The sequence below is a fragment of the Bombina bombina genome, chromosome 11 (assembly GCF_027579735.1).
Source record: "Bombina bombina isolate aBomBom1 chromosome 11, aBomBom1.pri, whole genome shotgun sequence".
NCBI lineage: Eukaryota > Metazoa > Chordata > Amphibia > Anura > Bombinatoridae > Bombina > Bombina bombina.
The window spans coordinates 169,058,546-169,077,421 of record NC_069509.1 but is presented as its reverse complement, the minus strand read 5'-3'; the positions used below and the strand labels follow the sequence as shown (position 1 = coordinate 169,077,421).

The 18,876-nt window shown below is 38.0% G+C and overlaps 1 protein-coding gene across 1 annotated transcript in view; it reads right to left on the bottom strand.

Annotated features, from left to right (window-relative positions):
• Nucleotides 1–6,980: 6,980 nt before the first annotated feature.
• ANKS4B (ankyrin repeat and sterile alpha motif domain containing 4B) overlaps nucleotides 6,981–18,876 on the bottom strand; it is a 42,889-nt gene continuing 30,993 nt past the window's right edge. Inside the window, exon 2 of the mRNA XM_053695070.1 lies at nucleotides 6,981–8,152. Coding sequence (XP_053551045.1) covers nucleotides 7,099–8,152 — 1,054 coding nt within the window. The 3' untranslated portion in view covers nucleotides 6,981–7,098. The remainder of the gene's footprint in view (nucleotides 8,153–18,876) is intronic.

The window sequence follows — 18,876 nt, the reverse complement described above, 5'->3', positions numbered from 1 at the left end:
TTGCTTATACTAAGCAAACCTCAAGGGAGAGAGTCACCCACAGATGAAACCCCCAGGAGATACAATGTCAAGTCTTAGTGAATCTAGATGAATTATTGTATGTGTTCTCTCTTCTTACCGAGTCTTGTAATCCTGTTTATGTTTTTCCATGCCTTGTGTATGTTTAAATATTCTTTGTGCTAAATTATAAAACACAAATAATACATTTATCCCATTTCATCATCATATATGCACATGACTGGTCTTATTCATTGTGACATCTCAATTGTGCAAATGACAGAGATCCAGTTATTGACTTCTATGTTTTGAATAATAATGAAAAAATCAAAAGTTATTGAAGATTTCCTGGAACAAGTTTTAATCTAATTTATTAATAAATTGATTACACTTTATACAAAACACATTCTTATTAAAAAGCCCAGAAAATAAACTCTAATATTTAATAACGTTTACATATTTTGGTTTGCATGATGAGTCACATTATAGCTGAGATAAATGATGGTTTATGGAATCAGAAATTCCAACTCTTGGACATACATTTATAAATTAATTTGACATTTTAAAGGGAGAATAAAGTTGTTAGAAGTAGACTTTCATGATTCAGGTAGCGTACACAATTTTCATATTATGTTTATGTTCAAATTTGCTTTGTTTTCTTGGTATCCTTTGTTGAAGAATAAAGATTGGGACAGCAATGCAGTGGCTGAACACATCTGGTGGAATAATGACATTATATATATGTGTGTAGCGACCAATAACAAGCTAGCCCCCAGCAGTGCATTACTGCTCCTGAGCCTACCTAGGTATGCTCTTCAACAAAGGATACAAAATTCATTTTGATAATACAAGTAAATTGGAAAGTTGTTTAAAGGCATAGTAAAGTCACAATTAATCTTGCATGATTCAGATAGAGCATGTAACTTTAAGACACTTTTAAATTCACTTCCATTTTTAATATTACTTTGTTCTCTTGGTGCTAGTTGTTGAAAAAGAATATGTACATATCCTACACTATTGGGAGCTAGCCGGTGATTGGTGCCTGCACACATTTGTCTCTTCTGATTGGCTGACTAGACGTGTTCAGCTAGCTCCCAGAAATGCATTGCTGCTTTTTCAGCAACGGATTTCAAGAAAATAAAGCAAATTTGGTAAAAGAAGTAAATTGGAAAGTTGTTTCAAATTATATTTTCTCTCCGAATCATGAAGCAAAACATTTTTTGTTTCACGCCAATTTAAAAACTGCATGCTCTATCTGAATCATGATAGTTTCATTCAAAGTAAGTTGTCCCTTTAAGTATGTATTTTGTTTCACATCCAAAGAATTTTAGACAAAGGGCTAGATTACAAGTCAGGCGAAAATGTTTTTGCGCAAGCAAGATCATGTTTGCGCAATACGCTTTAATTGCGCTTATATTACAAGTTGAGAAAAATCACAATATGCTACAATTCTCACCGCAATCTCAGAGCTGTGGTTAACTGTTTTGTATCACAAAACACATCAAAAATACATTACAAAGTACAGTTAAACTCATAATAACAGCATCTAATAAAATTTATGTTTAAAAAAATATTGCACAAAAAAGTTATAAGGGGGTATATTTAACATAGTGCGAGCGGACATGATACGATGTAGCGTATCATGTCCGCTGCTGGTGCAATGCCGCCCCCTGCAGATTCGCGCCCGAATCGGCTGCTAGCAGGGGGTTGATTTCTGTCTGCGGCTTCAGAGCAGACGGATAAGTAATGGTGCAGCGGTCTTTAGATATGATATCTCGGGTGTTAGAAAAAAAAAAGCCTCCAAAGTACTTTAACATAGAGACACATACAGATACATTGCTAAAGATGTATATGTATGTGTGTGTGTATATATATATATATATATATATATATATGTTTAACTGTGTAATTACTGTAAATATTTCACATTCCAATGTTTTGCACATAGCAGAATATGTTCTATCTATCTATCTATAAATAGGTATAAATATATATTGTACCAAATAAACACCAGATATGTAGAAATATTTAATTATGAATAAATAGAACATATTCACTTATATTAATAATATTGGAATATGAAATATGAAATATTTTCATGTTGAGTTAGCGCAATTGCAAAACTGCGATCGTGTTTGCGCGATAGTCGTGTGTTCGTTTTTTTTCCCACTTTATTTTCTCCATTGACTTCTATGTGGGAATACGTGAATGTGCACACGATATTGTAAGTTCAGATTTTTGCGCTAGTTACTGCTTGCGCAATATATGTTTTTTTTAAACTTGTAATACGAATGAACCCCGACTAGCGCAAAAGCCTTAACGCTAGTGGAGTTTTTGCGATCGCGAAAATGCGATATACCGCGCCACTTGTAATCTAGTCCAAAGACTGGTATATGCCCATGCTGCTGAATATAACCAGCCATCTAAACAAGTGCTGAAATGTATCCAGACCGCTGCCTTACTTATATAAAATATACACAGGCATTTCCTATTATAGTCTATAGGTTTATTGAAAATTCTTTGAAATGCATCTAATCAGTTTAAATTCATATACCTAAGGCTTTGGGCTGCAGGCATTTACATATAAATGGGTTTTAACCATATCATCTGAAGACAACTATAAGATCTACATAACAGTACAAATTGCTTCAAATCATATCTGATGTGCGCAATATGTTAATCAGCAACCATCTCAGTATATGACAATGGAGATCTATGATAATACCTTAATATAAATAACTTCCCCCGTGCTGTATCCAAAACATATACAGGGATAAAGAAGGATAGTGAGGGTTTCAATAAATAAAGACAGGAATGGGACAAACTTGCTCTTTTTCTGTAGTGTTCTGTGCCACTGATGTTTAACTTTGTGGTCATCTATATTAATGCCACCAATTTTTATGGCCACTGTTTAGATATGCTTCTATTTTTATTAATTTGTCAACTGTACACAATCTCCTGCTTAAAGGGCCATGATACCCAAATGTTGAAACACTTGAAAGTGATGCAGCATAGCTGTAAAAGGCTGACTAGAAAATATCATCTGAGCATCTTTATGTAAAAAAGAAAGATATTTTACCTCAAAATATCCTGAGGCCTCTATTTATGATCAGGTCCGCAAGACCTCGCTGAATACGGAGAGCAATACGCTCTCTGTATTCAGTATTGCACCAGCAGCTCACAAGAGCTGCTGGTGCAATGCCACCCCCTGCAATCGGCCGCCAGCAGGGAGGTGTCAATCAACCCGATCGTATTCGATCGGGTTGAATTGCGGCGATTCCTGTCCGCCTGCTCAGAGCAGACGGACAGGGTTATGGAGCAGCAGTCTTTAGACCGCTGCTTCATAACTGCTGTTTCTGGCAAGTCTGGCAAGTCCATTCGGAGCTTGATAGATAGGCCCCTAAGTATTCACAACCCACTGTAAAGGACTTTAAGCAGCAAATCAGTATACCTGTCCTGGGACCGGCAAGGGAGTGAGCCTCATGCACACTCATGTTATTTCCCTATTCAGTTTAAGGAAGTTTACTATGAAATCTCATGAGAGTTAAATGAAATCTCATGAGATCACAGTAAAAGAGTTCATGACCTCAGCATTGTTGATGCTGATTGGCTGCTGTTAATTTCTTCATTTTTTTTTCACCTGCAGCTGGACAGCAGATGAGTATACCTTTTTACACAACACTTACTCTGGTGAGCTGAGGAAATTGTGAGGTAAAATATCTTCCTTTTTTACATAGAGATGTTCAGGTGATATTTTCCTGTCAGCTTTTTACAGTTATGATTCATCATTTTCAAGTGATTTAGCATATGCGTATTATGTCCCTTTAAGCCAGTGATATGCTAAACTGCACACCCAAAATATTAGTGACAGCCAAAAGATGAAGTGATAAAATTATTTCATTAAAACATATCTCCCTAAAGAATATTAAACTAATGTCAGGGTTGTCAGGTGTCTTGTATTTCAGTTGTCCGTCCAGTAAAATATATGTAAAACATCTGGACACTAAACTGATTGGTCCTGATGTGAGGATATAAATGACAGTGGCTTCAGAGTCAGTTGTCTTATTTGGGGGTGAATATGGGTATCTAATTTACAAGATATAGCAAGAATGCTTCTTCCAAACTGCCAGCTTGTAGTGTTGCTACCAGGATGCTTACACCAGATTGAAACTGCTTGCACTGAGGGTGAGTTCTAAACCATATTTGGGGGTAGCATATGTTGACCATAAGGCTAAATATCAGGGGCACAGGAGTGCTGGTGAGGGTCCTCATATTCTATTAATTATTTGTATCTTTACTTTTTTTATTTTCCTCTTTTAAAAGCACTTTTAGTGCAATGATACATGGAGGCCGAATTATCAAATGTCTGTCGGATCCAACAGACATCGCTGAATGCGGAGAGCAATACGCTCTCCGTATTCAATATTGCACCAGCAGCTCACAAGAGCCGCTCCCTGCAGACTCGTGGCCAATAGGCCGCCAGCAGGGGGTTGTCAATCATCCCGATCGGGTTGAATTGCGGCGATTCATGTCCGCCTGCTGAGAGCAGGCGGACAGGGTTATGGAGCAGCGGTCTTTAGACCGCTGCTTCATAACTGCTGTTTCTGGCGAGTCTGAAGACTCATGCCTCATGGTCTCATGGTCTAATGTGTTAAAGTTTTGCTTGGAAGCTGTAGTCATTGCAAGCTCCTAAACAAAACACAGCGACTGTTGCGGCTGATTGGCTGTGGTTCCCAAGTTAAACTTTAACTATGGATTTAATCCTTTTTTTCAGTGTTCCAGTGTTTCAGGGTCAGTAAAATAAATGCTATAACAAAAAGAGTATGCGAGTTTTGCTCTGCATAAAGCACTTAATAAACATACACTACTTTGCAAACTATGGGTAGGTGGTACTTTTAAAGGATATGAGTGCTACAGTAATAAATGCGGCTGCATATAATCTCCCAGGATCACTCCAGAACCACCACTACTTGCACTAAAGAAAGGGTCCATTTAAGTTTATTCATGGAATAAACTTCCACAAGAGGTGGTAATGACAAACACTGTGGGGACTTTAAGAATGCCTGGGATAAGCATAAGGCTATCCTATGTACTGATTAATACCTGGGAGAAGCATAAGGCTATCCTATGTACTGATTAATACCTGGGATAAGCATACGGCTATCCTATGTACTGATTAATACCTGGGAGAAGCATAAGGCTATCCTATGTACTGATTAATACCTGGGAGAAGCATAAGGCTATCCTATGTACTGATTAATACCTGGGAGAAGCATAAGGCTATCCTATGTACTGATTAATATCTGGGCGAAGCATAAGGCTATCCTATGTACTGATTAATACCTGGGAGAAGCATAAGGCTATCCTATGTACTGATTAATACCTGGGATAAGCATACGGCTATCCTATGTACTGATTAATACCTGGGAGAAGCATAAGGCTATCCTATGTACTGATTAATACCTGGGAGAAGCATAAGGCTATCCTATGTACTGATTAATACCTGGGATAAGCATACGGCTATCCTATGTACTGATTAATACCTGGGATAAGCATACGGCTATCCTATGTACTGATTAATACCTGGGAGAAGCATAAGGCTATCCTATGTACTGATTAATACCTGGGAGAAGCATACGGCTATCCTATGTACTGATTAATACCTGGGATAAGCATACGGCTATCCTATGTACTGATTAATACCTGGGAGAAGCATGCGGCTAGGCTATCCTATGTACTGATTAATACCTGGGAGAAGCATACGGCTATCCTATGTACTGATTAATACCTGGGAGAAGCATACGGCTATCCTATGTACTGATTAATACCTGGGAGAAGCATAAGGCTATCCTATGTACTGATTAATACCTGGGAGAAGCATACAGCTATCCTATGTACTGATTAATACCTGAGAGAATCATAAGGCTATCCTATGTACTGATTAATACCTGGGATAAGCATAAGGCTATCCTATGTACTGATTAATACCTGGGAGAAGCATACGGCTATCCTATGTACTGATTAATACCTGGGAGAAGCATACGGCTATCCTATGTACTGATTAATACCTGGGAGAAGCATAAGGCTATCCTATGTACTGATTAATACCTGGGAGAAGCATAAGGCTATCCTATGTACTGATTAATACCTGGGATAAGCATACGGCTATCCTATGTACTGATTAATACCTGGGAGAAGCATACGGCTAGGCTATCCTATGTACTGATTAATACCTGGGAGAAGCATACGGCTATCCTATGTACTGATTAATACCTGGGAGAAGCATACGGCTATCCTATGTACTGATTAATACCTGGGAGAAGCATAAGGCTATCCTATGTACTGATTAATACCTGGGAGAAGCATACAGCTATCCTATGTACTGATTAATACCTGAGAGAATCATAAGGCTATCCTATGTACTGATTAATACCTGGGATAAGCATAAGGCTATCCTATGTACTGATTAATACCTGGGAGAAGCATACGGCTATCCTATGTACTGATTAATACCTGGGAGAAGCATACGGCTATCCTATGTACTGATTAATACCTGGGAGAAGCATAAGGCTATCCTATGTACTGATTAATATCTGGGCGAAGCATAAGGCTATCCTATGTACTGATTAATACCTGGGAGAAGCATAAGGCTATCCTATGTACTGATTAATACCTGGGAGAAGCATAAGGCTATCCTATGTACTGATTAATACCTGGGAGAAGCATAAGGCTATCCTATGTACTGATTAATACCTGGGAGAAGCATAAGGCTATCCTATGTACTGATTAATACCTGGGAGAAGCATAAGGCTATCCTATGTACTCATTAATACGTGGGAGAAGCATAAGGCTATCCCATGTACTGATTAATACCTGGGAGAAGCATAAGGCTATCCTATGTACTGATTAATACCTGGGAGAATCATAAGGCTATCCTATGAACTAGATAAGTTTAGACTCTTAGGAAATATTGGGCAGACTTGTTGGGCCTATGGTTCTTATCTGCCATCAAAAAAGAGTTATTGAAATGTGGTCACAATATGGAAAACAGAGTTTGTTGACTAGAATTTACAATAAAGGGCCTTAAAATTAGTTTATACTCTATAATTTAGTGTCACTGATTTTCCCTGGTTTGTTCAAGGTAAACTTTCTTTTCTCCACTGCATTAAGGACCTTTTTTCTTGGTCCAAGTTGTATGTTGACACTCTGTAGATCTTCATTGGAGCACATCAGAAGCGCATCCAGATCAATCTTTTCCCTTGTAAGAGTATGAAATAATTCCAGCAAGCCATAGGAGGCCAAGAAGACCTGAAGAGGGGATGTTTCATCTTCACCATTCCATTTAATATCATCTTCATTCCAATCTGGGTTCATTTCATTGCCATTCTCGACCTCACCATCTGCAAACAACTCATCAGGAATATTGAAATCCATATTTTCTTGAAATGTTGATATGTCACCAAAGTCTCTGTTAACATCTGCAGCAAGATTCCTTCGGAAAACGATGTTTCCAAGCCCAGGACGGTTTAAGATGGATTCTTTTTCCTTTACTTCTGAGACATCATTATCCTTGAGGTCATCCTCTTCATTTTCATTGAAGACATCTGAAGCTTTGGGACGATGAGCATTGCTGTTTTCATCTTTGGCAAACATCACGTTACTTCCAGTATTTCTATCAATTGTGTTCTTATCTTTCTTTTTTAGTTTCAACTTCAACGTGTCCCTCAGACTTTTGGATAATGTACTTGGCTTTGAAAAACCAGCCCCAGTTGAGCTTGATAAGGTTCCTTTGGATGAGTTCACCGTCCCAAATTGATTTTTATTGTAGTTTTTAGTCATCTGCGTCTGATGTTTTTCCTGAAGCTTCTCGCAATCACGAATCTTCCTTTCAGCATCTTTTTGTGCTTGTTCTTTAAGTCTTGCTACCTTTTTTGGGTTAACAGCTGTTTGTTTGTTAGCGGCGCCATCCAGAATTTGTACACATTCTGCCCGTTCTTTTAAAACGGCCACATCCAGAGGAGTGCGGCATTTATTATCCAGGGCAAACAAGTTGGCACCAAAGTTAACCAGGAAAGATACACAGTTGGCATGACCATTCTCAGCAGCATGGTGCAGTGGTGTGTTGCCCCATATGTCACTTTTATCTGGATCTCCTCTGAAAGACAAATATTAAATAGATAATGAATGTCAAAGACATATACAAATATGGAAACCAAATAGTTAAACACTTTTAAAAGGGACATGAGTTAAAATAAAACTTCATTTTCAGCAGTTTTAATAACAATGTGCAATGTTAAAAACATTGTTGCAAACAATGCTGCCACTAGGTTATTAGTCATAGTAAGAATTTGCACCAGTTTTTAAAAATCAATATTAAAGGGATATGAAACCCAAAAATTGTTTTTCATGATTCAGATACAGCATGTGATTGTATACTTTCTAATTTACTTATATTATCAATTTTCTTTGTTCTCTTGGTGTCTTTTGTTGAAAAGTAGGGACGGATGCTTAGGAGCGTGCACATTTCTGGAGCACTACTGGCAGCATTTTTTCAAGAATGTTATCCATTTGCAAAAAACACTAGAGGGCAGCACTATTTCCTGCCATGTAGTGCTCCAGAGGCCTACCTAGGTATCTCTTCAACAAAGAATATTATTAAAACGAAGCAAATTTGATATAGAAATAAATTGGAAACCTTTGTAAAATGTTCTGATCTGTCTCAAACACAAAGGGAAATTTTGGGTTTCAAATCCCTTTAATAGCTGCAAATTTAAAGGGATATAAAACCCAAAACGTTATTTTGTGATTCAGGCAGAGAATACAATTTTATAAAAAGTTTCCTATTTACTTCTAAAGAGATATCTAGGTAGGGGTCCGGAGTCCTTTATGGAAGGAAGTGCTGTCATCTAGTGCATGCTCAAGACACGTGCATGTTCCTGAGTGTACATCCCTACTTTTCAAAAAAAGATACCAAGAGAACAAAGAAACATGATAATAGAATGTGCGTGAAGATGACTTTAGACCGCTGCTTCATAACTTCTGACGGCTCGTGCGGAAACAGGGGCATTAAGCTCCGAATGGAGAATATGAGCTTGTGTTTGTACAAGAGTAGGGTGTTTTTTCTACTTTTTATGCTCTATTGACTTCTATGGGGGAATACATTACCGTACACGCGATATCTTAATTCGGCTTTTTGTGCGCATCGGCATAGCGCGTGATCGAAAACGTTTTACTTTCAACTTCTAGCAGAGGTATCGCGCGAGCGTGAGTGTTAAGTACCGTTCTTCTTGAAATCTGGCCCTTAGTGATTTATTCTAGGGAAACAGTTGTTGTCTAATATGTGCATTGCATGGGCACAATTCATATTTTCTTTATTAGAAGTTGATGAAAAAGAATACTGCTTAATTAAAAGAGGTTTCATCACTCAGAGAATCAGTTAATCAATATTCCTCTTTCCCACATCAAGATTAAAGAGATAAGTCTGTTATGTGGTTTCAGATTTCACTGATATATTGCTGTAGTAGAAACTTCAGGAATAGATCATTATACACTCAACTTGGGTGATTATTAGCTTTGTTTTCTAGGGCCTTTCAAAGCATGAGAATATTTGCAATTCAAATTAATAAAAGAGATATGATACTCAAACATTTTATCTTTACCATCCGAAAAAGAATGTTTCAACATGTACAACAGGGCTGTTTTTTTTAAAAAAAAAGATCTTTCTTCACTAAAATTACCAGTTTTTCTGTGGGAGTTTTCCATATCAGTAAGTGAGTTATCAAGTCCCAGAATTCACTCCGACCCGATGATAAAAGCATAATAATAATAACAATATTTTAAAAAGGGATCCGTATTGCGAACGAGATTGGTTGTGGAATAGTTTTAAGACAGTCTTACCATGAGGTTTTTTGCTACACTTCTCTGTGGGGGCAATGCTTTTTGGCATTTAAAAAGCATTAACCATTTTTGGACAAGATGACACGTGGAACACTAAATTATCATGCGCCCGCAAACGGGTTACAAGTGGCTGGTTAATGCAAGATCGCAGAAGCAATGAGCGCTCCGAAAATTAAGCAGGGACCAGATCTCTGGTTAATTTTCTACAAATTCCCCAATTGCCCCCAAATTTAAGTGTAGTGTGGTTTTTAATTAATAAAGAAATTTAGACTAAAATGTAGCCTTTCAAAAATAAAAATAAAAAAAATACTGCACAAAGTAGTTTTTAGGGTTTAAATTGAGCGGGTATGAAAAGTGCCTTTACATTGTGGTCTATAGGGACTGTGTGTTCCCTGTACATATACATGTATATGCTTATGTATATTTTTTGTATGTGTTAATATGTGTATATATATACATATAAACACATACACATGTATGTTTATATTCATATACATATATATTTGTAGTTTGCTGCCAATCGCTGCGTGACTTAACCCCTTCGCAAGCTAGGTTATGTGCCATGAATGATGGCATCGGAACGAGGCTCCCATTGGAACCTATCGAAGCACGCTCTTGTAACATTTGCGTGCACTGGTATTACTGAGTGGAGCGCAAATATTGCGCTCACGAAAATGCAATTTTTAATAACTTTTACTAGAAGCATTTTTGTTAATAAAAGTATATTGCAAAAATTATTGTATGCACAGTTCAATTTTGACCTTTCAATTCCTTTAAGAAGAAGTTCCTGGGAGCCCCTATGTGTAAATCAAACTTTTCTTATTGTACCTAAATACCCTTTTTTATATGAGGATAACCTTTTCTTCTTTTGACTATAGAGTTCAGAAAAAAAAACACGATTTTTTACAACCTTGTTGATTAAAAATTCAATAAAAATATACATTTTTACCACACATTTTGTTGTAGAGTTCTCATATGTCATGATATATAAATACAATAATAGTGTAAGTTTGAATCTGCTGTGTTTGCTGACCTACAGTAGGGCTTAAATCTGAGCAGCATCTAAAAACTCCAAAGCAGCTGAGCAGAGGGGTGGAATGGTTAAGCAATTAAGGGGGTTAAACTCTGAAAATTGTAATATTTCTACTCCGCCAGGGAGACTGCAGTGCATTCTGTGCACACTCCTGCATGCTGCACATTGATTGGTTGATGTCCCTAACTAGCCACAGCAAATGAAGATAAATAACATTTAAGAATCTTTTCAAGGGGTTTTTCTTAGGGCTGCAAAACAATGTATATTTTTCTAACAAAATGACAGGTTTTAAAATGATTTTAAAGCATTAATTCAATATGCAGATTTCCTGCAATGCAGAGAATAATTTCCAATGTGTAAATAAAAAAATAATAATAATGTCATAATAATATACACAATCTAAACCCTTCCCACAAACACCTGTCCACACCTATTGCGCACCCTGCCACACCCTTTGGGGCCTCCATTATTTCATTGACTGGCACCCTGGTTCTACCTCATGTCTTAGGCTGAAAACTATTAAAAGTTGGGAGTGGTCTTAAAGGGACATGATACCTAAAATGTTTCTTTTGTAATTCAGATAGAACATGCAATTTCAGACAACTTTCTAATTTTGCTTTTTCATAAAAATGTCTTCGTTCTCTTGGTATCTTTAGTAGAAAGCATTAAAGGGACAGTCTAGGCCAAAATAAACTTTCATGATTCAGATAGAGCATGTAATTTTAAACAATTTTCCAATTTACTTTTATCACCAATTTTGCTTTGTTCTCTTGGTATTCTTAGTTGAAAGCTTAACCTAGGAGGTTCATATGCTAATTTCTTAGACCTTGAAGCCCACCTCTTTCAGATTGCATTTTAACAGTTTTTAACCACTAGAGGGTGTTAGTTCACATATTTTATATAGATAACACTGTGCTCGTGCACGTGAAGTAATCTGTGAGCAGGCACTGATTGGCTAAACTGCAAGTTTGTCAAAAGAACTGAAATAAGGGGCAGTCTGCAGAGGCTTAGATACAAGGTAATCACAGAGGTAAAAAGTACATTAATATTACTGTGTTGGTTATGCAATACTGGGAAATGGGTAATAAAGGGATTATCTATCTTTTAAAACAATAACAATTCTGGTGTAGACTGTCCCTTTAATGTAAGATCAGGAGCGTGCACGTGTCTGGAGCACTATATGGCAGTAGTTTTTCAAGAATGTTATCCATTTGCAAGAGCACTAGAGGGCAGCACTATTTTCTGCCGTGTAGTACTTCAGATGACTACCTAGGTATTTCTTCAACAAAGAATAACATGGGAACAAAGCAAATTTGATAATAGATGTAAATTGGAAACTTTCACCTAGATTGCGAGTTTTGCGTTAGAGGCTGTGCGGTGCTAACGAGCAGTTTATGCTCACCGCTCACTTACAGACAGCGCTGGTATTACGGGTTTTTACAAACCCGGCGTTAAACGCAAAAAAGTGAGCGAAGAGCAAAATTTTGCTCTACATCTCACCTCAATACCAGCGTTGCTTACGTTAGCGGTGAGCTGGCTAAACGTACTCGTGCATGATTTCCCCATAGGAATCAATGGGGGAGAGCCGGCTGAAAAAAAACCTAACACCTGCAAAAAAGCAGCGTAAAGCTCCTAACGCAGCATCATTGATTCCTATGGGGAAATAAAAGTTATGTCTACACCTAACACCCTAACATGAACCCTGAGTCTAAACACCCCTAATCTTACACTTATTAACCCCTAATCTGCCGCCCCCGACATCGCCGACACCTACATTATATTAGTAACCCCTAATCTGCCGCTCCGGACACCGCCGCCACCTACATTATACTTATTAACCCCTAATCTGCTGCCCCAACATCGCCGACACCTACATTATATTTATTAACCCCTAATCTGCCGCTCCGGACACCGCCGCCACCTACATTATACTTATGAACCCATAATCTGCCGCCCCCAACATCGCCGACACCTACATTATATTTATTAACCCCTAATCTGCCGCTCCGGACACCGCCGCCACCTACATTATACTTATTAAACCCTAATCTGCTGCCCCAACATCGCCGACACCTACATTATATTTATTAACCCCTAATCTGCCGCTCCGGACACCGCCGCCACCTACATTATACTTATGAACCCATAATCTGCCACCCCCAACATCGCCGACACCTACATTTTATTTATTAACCCCTCATCTGCCGCCCCAATGTTGCCGCAACCTAACTACATTTATTAACCCCTAATCTGCCGCCAAAACATCGCCACCACTATAATAAAGTTATTAACCCTAAACCTAAGTCTAACCCTAACCCTAACCCCCCTAACTTAAATATAATTTAAATAAATCTAAATAAAATTACTACAATTAACTAAATAATTCCTATTTAAAACTAAATACTTACCTATAAAATAAACCATAAGATAGCTACAATATAACTAATAGTTACATTGTATCTAGCTTAGGGTTTATTTTTATTTTACAGGCAACTTTGTATTTATTTTAACTAGGTACAATAGTTATTAAATAGTTATTAACTATTTAATAACTACATAGTTAAAATAAAGACAAATTTACCTGTAAAATAAAACCTAACCTAAGTTACAATTACACCTAACACTACACTATAATTAAATTAATTACCTAAATTAAATACAATTAATTACAATTTAATAAAATTATCTAAAGTACAAAAAACAACAACACTAAATTACAGAAAATAATAAATAAATTACAAGATTTTTAAACTAATTACACCTAATTTAATCCCCCTAACAAAATAAAAAAGCCCCCCCAAAAATATAAAAAAGCCCTACCCTACACTAAATTACAAATAGCCCTTAAAAGGGCCTTTTGCGGGGCATTGCCCCAAAGTAATCAGCTCTTTTACCTGAAAAAAAAATTACAATTCCCCCCAACATTAAAACCCACCACCCACACAACCAACCCTACTCTAAAACCCACCCAATCCCCCCTTAAAAAAACCTAACACTAACCCCCTGAAGATCACCTTACCGGGAGACGTCTTCACCCAACCGGGCTGAAGTCCTCAACGAAGCCGGCAGAAGTGGTCCTCCAGGATGTTTGCCTGCCACATACCTGATTTTATACCGCTTCAATAAATTTTTGTTTTTATCAGCCCTTCTCCCTGATGCTTTTCTAGTGTGGCTGTAATTTTTTTCTTTTTTTGTTATTTAAATTATATTTAAGTTAGAGGGTGTTAGTTTTAGACTTAGATTTAGGGGTTAATAACTTTAATATAGTGGCGGCGACGTTGGGGGCGGCAGATTAGGGGTTAATAAATGTAGGTAGGTGGCGGCGATGTTAGGGACGTCAGATTAGGGGTTAATAATATTTAACTAATGTTTGCGATGCGGGAGTGCTGCGGTTTAGGGGTTAATATATTTATTATAGTGGTGGCGATGTCCGGTTCGGCAGATTAGGGGTTAAAAATGTATTTTAGTGTTTGCGATGTGGGGGGGCCTCGGTTTAAGGGTTAATATGTAGTTTATGGGTGTTAGTGTACTTTTTAGCACTTTAGTTTAACTACTGACTTTAAAATGCAGTACCAGTCTTGACAGGAGAGGGCGGACCACTCACTTTTTGTCAGACTCATAATACTGGCGCTATGCAAGTCCCATTGAAAATATAGGATACGCAATTGACGTAAGTGGATTTGCGGTATTTCCGAGTCTGGCCAAAAAAGTGAGTGGTGAGCCTGTAGCTGTAAGACTCGTAATACCAGCGGGCGTTAAATAGCAGAGTTAGGACCTCTTAACGCTGCTTTTTAAGGCTAATGCAAAACTCTTAATCTAGGCCTTAGTTTTTCAAATTGCATCCTCTGCCTGTCTCACAAAATAAAGGTTTCATATTTCTTTTAATACTATCAATATAAATATACATATGACAACTTATGCACATCCATCCTCAGTGCAGACACTGATTGATGCATACCCTCCCTGCACACACATGTCAACAGAGGCGTAACTAGAAACCATAGGACCCAGGTGCAAGAATCTAAGTGTGTGTGTTAATATCTGTGTATAGACACATATAAACACATACATATGTATGTATAGTCATATACATAATATATTTATAATTTGCTGCCCATCGATGCACTACTTACACCCTTCGCTGCGCTAGGTTATGTGCAGTGTATGACAGCATCAGAATGAGGCTCCCATTGGATCCTATGGAAGCGCGCTCTCTGGAGCGCAATGCTTCTAAGTGCAAGACACAGATATCTGGATTTGCACACTGGTATCCGGTATGCAGGATTTTCTTTGATTAATGTTTTGCTTTGTTTTTAGTAAGTAAATTCGGCTAGATTACGAGTTTTTGTCGGTAAGGCTTGCGGGGCTAACGCTCTTTTTTTTCTTACCACTCCCTTAAGCCAACGCTGGTATTACAAGTATTCTGCAAGCCGGCGTTAGCCTCAGAAAAGTGAGCATTGAGCAAACTTTAGCTCCACATCTCACTGTAATACCAGCGTTGCTTACGGTAGCGGTAAGCTGGCTAAACGTGCTCTTGCACGATTTCCCCATAGGAAACAATGGGGCTGAGCTGGGTGAAAAAAAACCTAACACCTGCAAAAAAGCAGCGTTCAGCTCCTAACGCAGCCCCATTGTTTCCTATGGGGAAATACATTTTATGTCTGCACCTAACACCCTAACATGAACCCCGAGTCTAAACACCCCTAATATTACACTTATTAACCCCTAATCTTCCGCCCCCGACATCGCTGACACCTACATTATAATTATTAACCCCTAATCTGCCGCTCCGGACACCGCCACCACCTACATTATACTTATGAACCCCTAATCTGCTGCCCCCAACATCACCGACACCTACATTATATTTATTAACCCCTAATCTGCCGCCCCCAATGTCGCCGCCACCTACCTACAATTATTAACCCCTAATCTGCCGACCCCAACGTCGCCACTACTATAATACATTTATTAACCCCTAAACCTAAGTCTAACCCTAAATCTAACCCCCTCCTAATTTAAATATAATTTAAATTAAACAAAATTAATTTAACATAATTAAATAAATTAGTCCTATTTAAAACCAAATACTTACCGATAAAATAAACCCTAAGCTACAATATAACTAATAGTTACATTGTATCTATCTTAGAGTTTATTTTTATTTTACAGGCAAGTTTGTATTTTTTTTAACTAGGTACAATAGTTATTAAATAGTTATTAACTATTTAATAACTACCTAGCTAAAATAAGTACAAATTTACCTGTAAAATAAATCCTAACCTAAGTTACAAATACACCTACACTACACTATCATTACATAAATTACCTAAACTACCTACAATTAAATACAATAAAATAAAATAAACTAAATTACAGAAAAAAAAGAATTACAAGAATTGTAAACTAATTACACCTAATCTAATCCCCCTAATAAAATAAAAAAGCCCCCCAAAATAAAAAAATTCCCTATCCCATACTAAATTACAAATAGCCCTTAAAAGGGCCTTTTGCGGGGCATTGCACCAAAGTAATTAGCTCTTTTACCTGTAAAAAAAAAATACAATACCCCCCCAACATTACAACACACCACCCACACACCCAACCCTACTCTAAAATCCACCCAATCCCCCCTTAAAAAAACCTAACACTAACCCCCTGAAGATCACCCTACCTTGAGCCGTCTTCACCCAGCCGGGCACAAGTGGTCCTCCAGAGGGTCCGAAGTCTTCATCCGATCGGGGCAGAAGAGGTCCTCCAGACGGTAGAAATCTTCATCCAGACGGCATCTTCTATCTTCATCCTTCCGGAGCGGAGCAGGTCCATCTTCAATCCAGCCAAAACAAAGTCCTAACGAAGAATGAAGGTTCCTTTAAATGACGTCATCCAAGATAGCTTCCCTTGAATTCTGATTGGCTGATAGAATCCTATCAGGCAATCGGAATTAAGGTAGGAAAAATCCTATTGGCTGATGCTATCAGCCAATCGGATTGAAGTTCATTCCGATTGGCTGATCCAATCAGCCAATAGGATTGACCTTGCATTCTATTGGCTGATTGGAACAAAAATAAACCCTAAAAAAGCAACGTTGGGACCTCTGAACGCTGCTTTTTAATGCTAACGCCAAACTCGTAATCTAGGCGATTGATTTTTGTGATTTGAATTTCCTGTAATAAACCACCTTGATTTGGGGATGCGCAGTTTTCTTATGTTTTTGTAACAGATATTTCTTTGTTGCTTTTTTACACTAATAAATTCATAGCTGAAAACAGCTGAATGTCACTTCCCTCAGCAATACACATTTTTGCTAATGCCTTGACCCCATGAGTCGTCAAAATAACATCCCCTTTAAACTTGAATTAACTTACACTTTTCAAACCAATAAATAATACACTGAGGGGCCGAATTATCAAGCGCCTTCAGGCCGCTGCTCTATAACTAGTCCGCCTGTTCTGAGGCTGCGGACATCAATTCGCCCGATCCTATACGATCGGGCTGATTGACACCCACTGCTAGCGTCCAATTGGCCGCAAATCTGCAGGAGGCAGCATTGCACAAGCAGCTCACAAGAACTGCTTGTGCAATGATAAATGCCGACAGCGTATGCGGCAGATAATGATACGCTACATCATATCATGTCCACTCGCACTTTCATAAATCTGCCCCTGACACTCGTTCTTTGGTAAAAAAAACTTGGCCACAGCCTGTTTATTAAATAAATAAAATAAAATATTTAAATAAGAACAGATCCCACAAAAGAGTGAGTATGGTCAAATATGGAATGCTTTTATGCACTAATTTATGAGTATAAGAAATGGTATAAAGTTAAAATATTTCGAACCAAATAAAAAGGCAGTTAATAGTAGCAATTTCTTGCTGCTCACACACACATTTAAAAACACATCACCCGTGTAGTACTATTCTAATGTTGTATAGTAAATCAGTTGTGCAGTGACTAAAGTAATTGGTAGCTTGTTGTATAACAAGGGAAGGGATGCTGAGTAGATTATAGCAAAACAACACAATACTTTTACGTTTAATAAATGTGAGCGATAGCCTGACCAATGCTACAGGCTTGTTTCGATTAAATAAACTGAATTAAAGTACTGTGCTTTGCTACCGTATTCCTAAGGTACCGGTTAAGTAAATGCACCCCACCGTAACAGAGGGTACTTAGCAATAATTAGTCACTGTTACTATTACAACCTAATTGTGATATTAACAACAACAGGTGAGCTTTTAAAAAACAGAGAAATCCCCTGACGCGGTCACGTTTCACATACGCTTCCTCACTCTTTTGTGGTATCTGTTCTTATTTGAATAAATTACTTAAATGCTTAAGCACTACTTCTTATGCTGACCCATATATTTATTTACCAAGGTCAATAAGTAGAGACCTATCACTGATTTACTGTTCTTTTTCCTTTTCTTCTTATAAGTAAATAAATAACTCTTAGAATTGTATAAACTTTATTAAATAGGATGATCAACTATAACAGTACCAAAGATGCTACCCCCATCTTAATTCTTAATTTTTGTTGACCAGACCATATTTAGATTCACCTGGACTTAATTAAGTCTGTTACTTTTCCACCCAAAGCTCCAAGGAACCCCATGCCCAGGAAGCTAGTTAACCTGCTCTCCCATCCCCGTGGGGAGGATACCTATTTACTTATGGCCATAGTCCAATTATTGACGTGAGGGAACTAGCACCCGCCCCCAGCTGTGACAATTACACAAACCCTTCTAAAGCATGGGAGGGAGGAAAACTTGCTGCCTACTATTAAAATTGTTGTGTTAAGATGGCTGCCGCTCCTTTCCCTTTTATATGCCCCTTCTCTCAGACCCACCCAACTAATGCTAAGAGGGACCTAACTCCTCCCAGGGGTCAAAGGCCCCTCCCCCTACACTCTGCAGTGTCCTGGGGCTTGCTAAATGATTAATTCAGT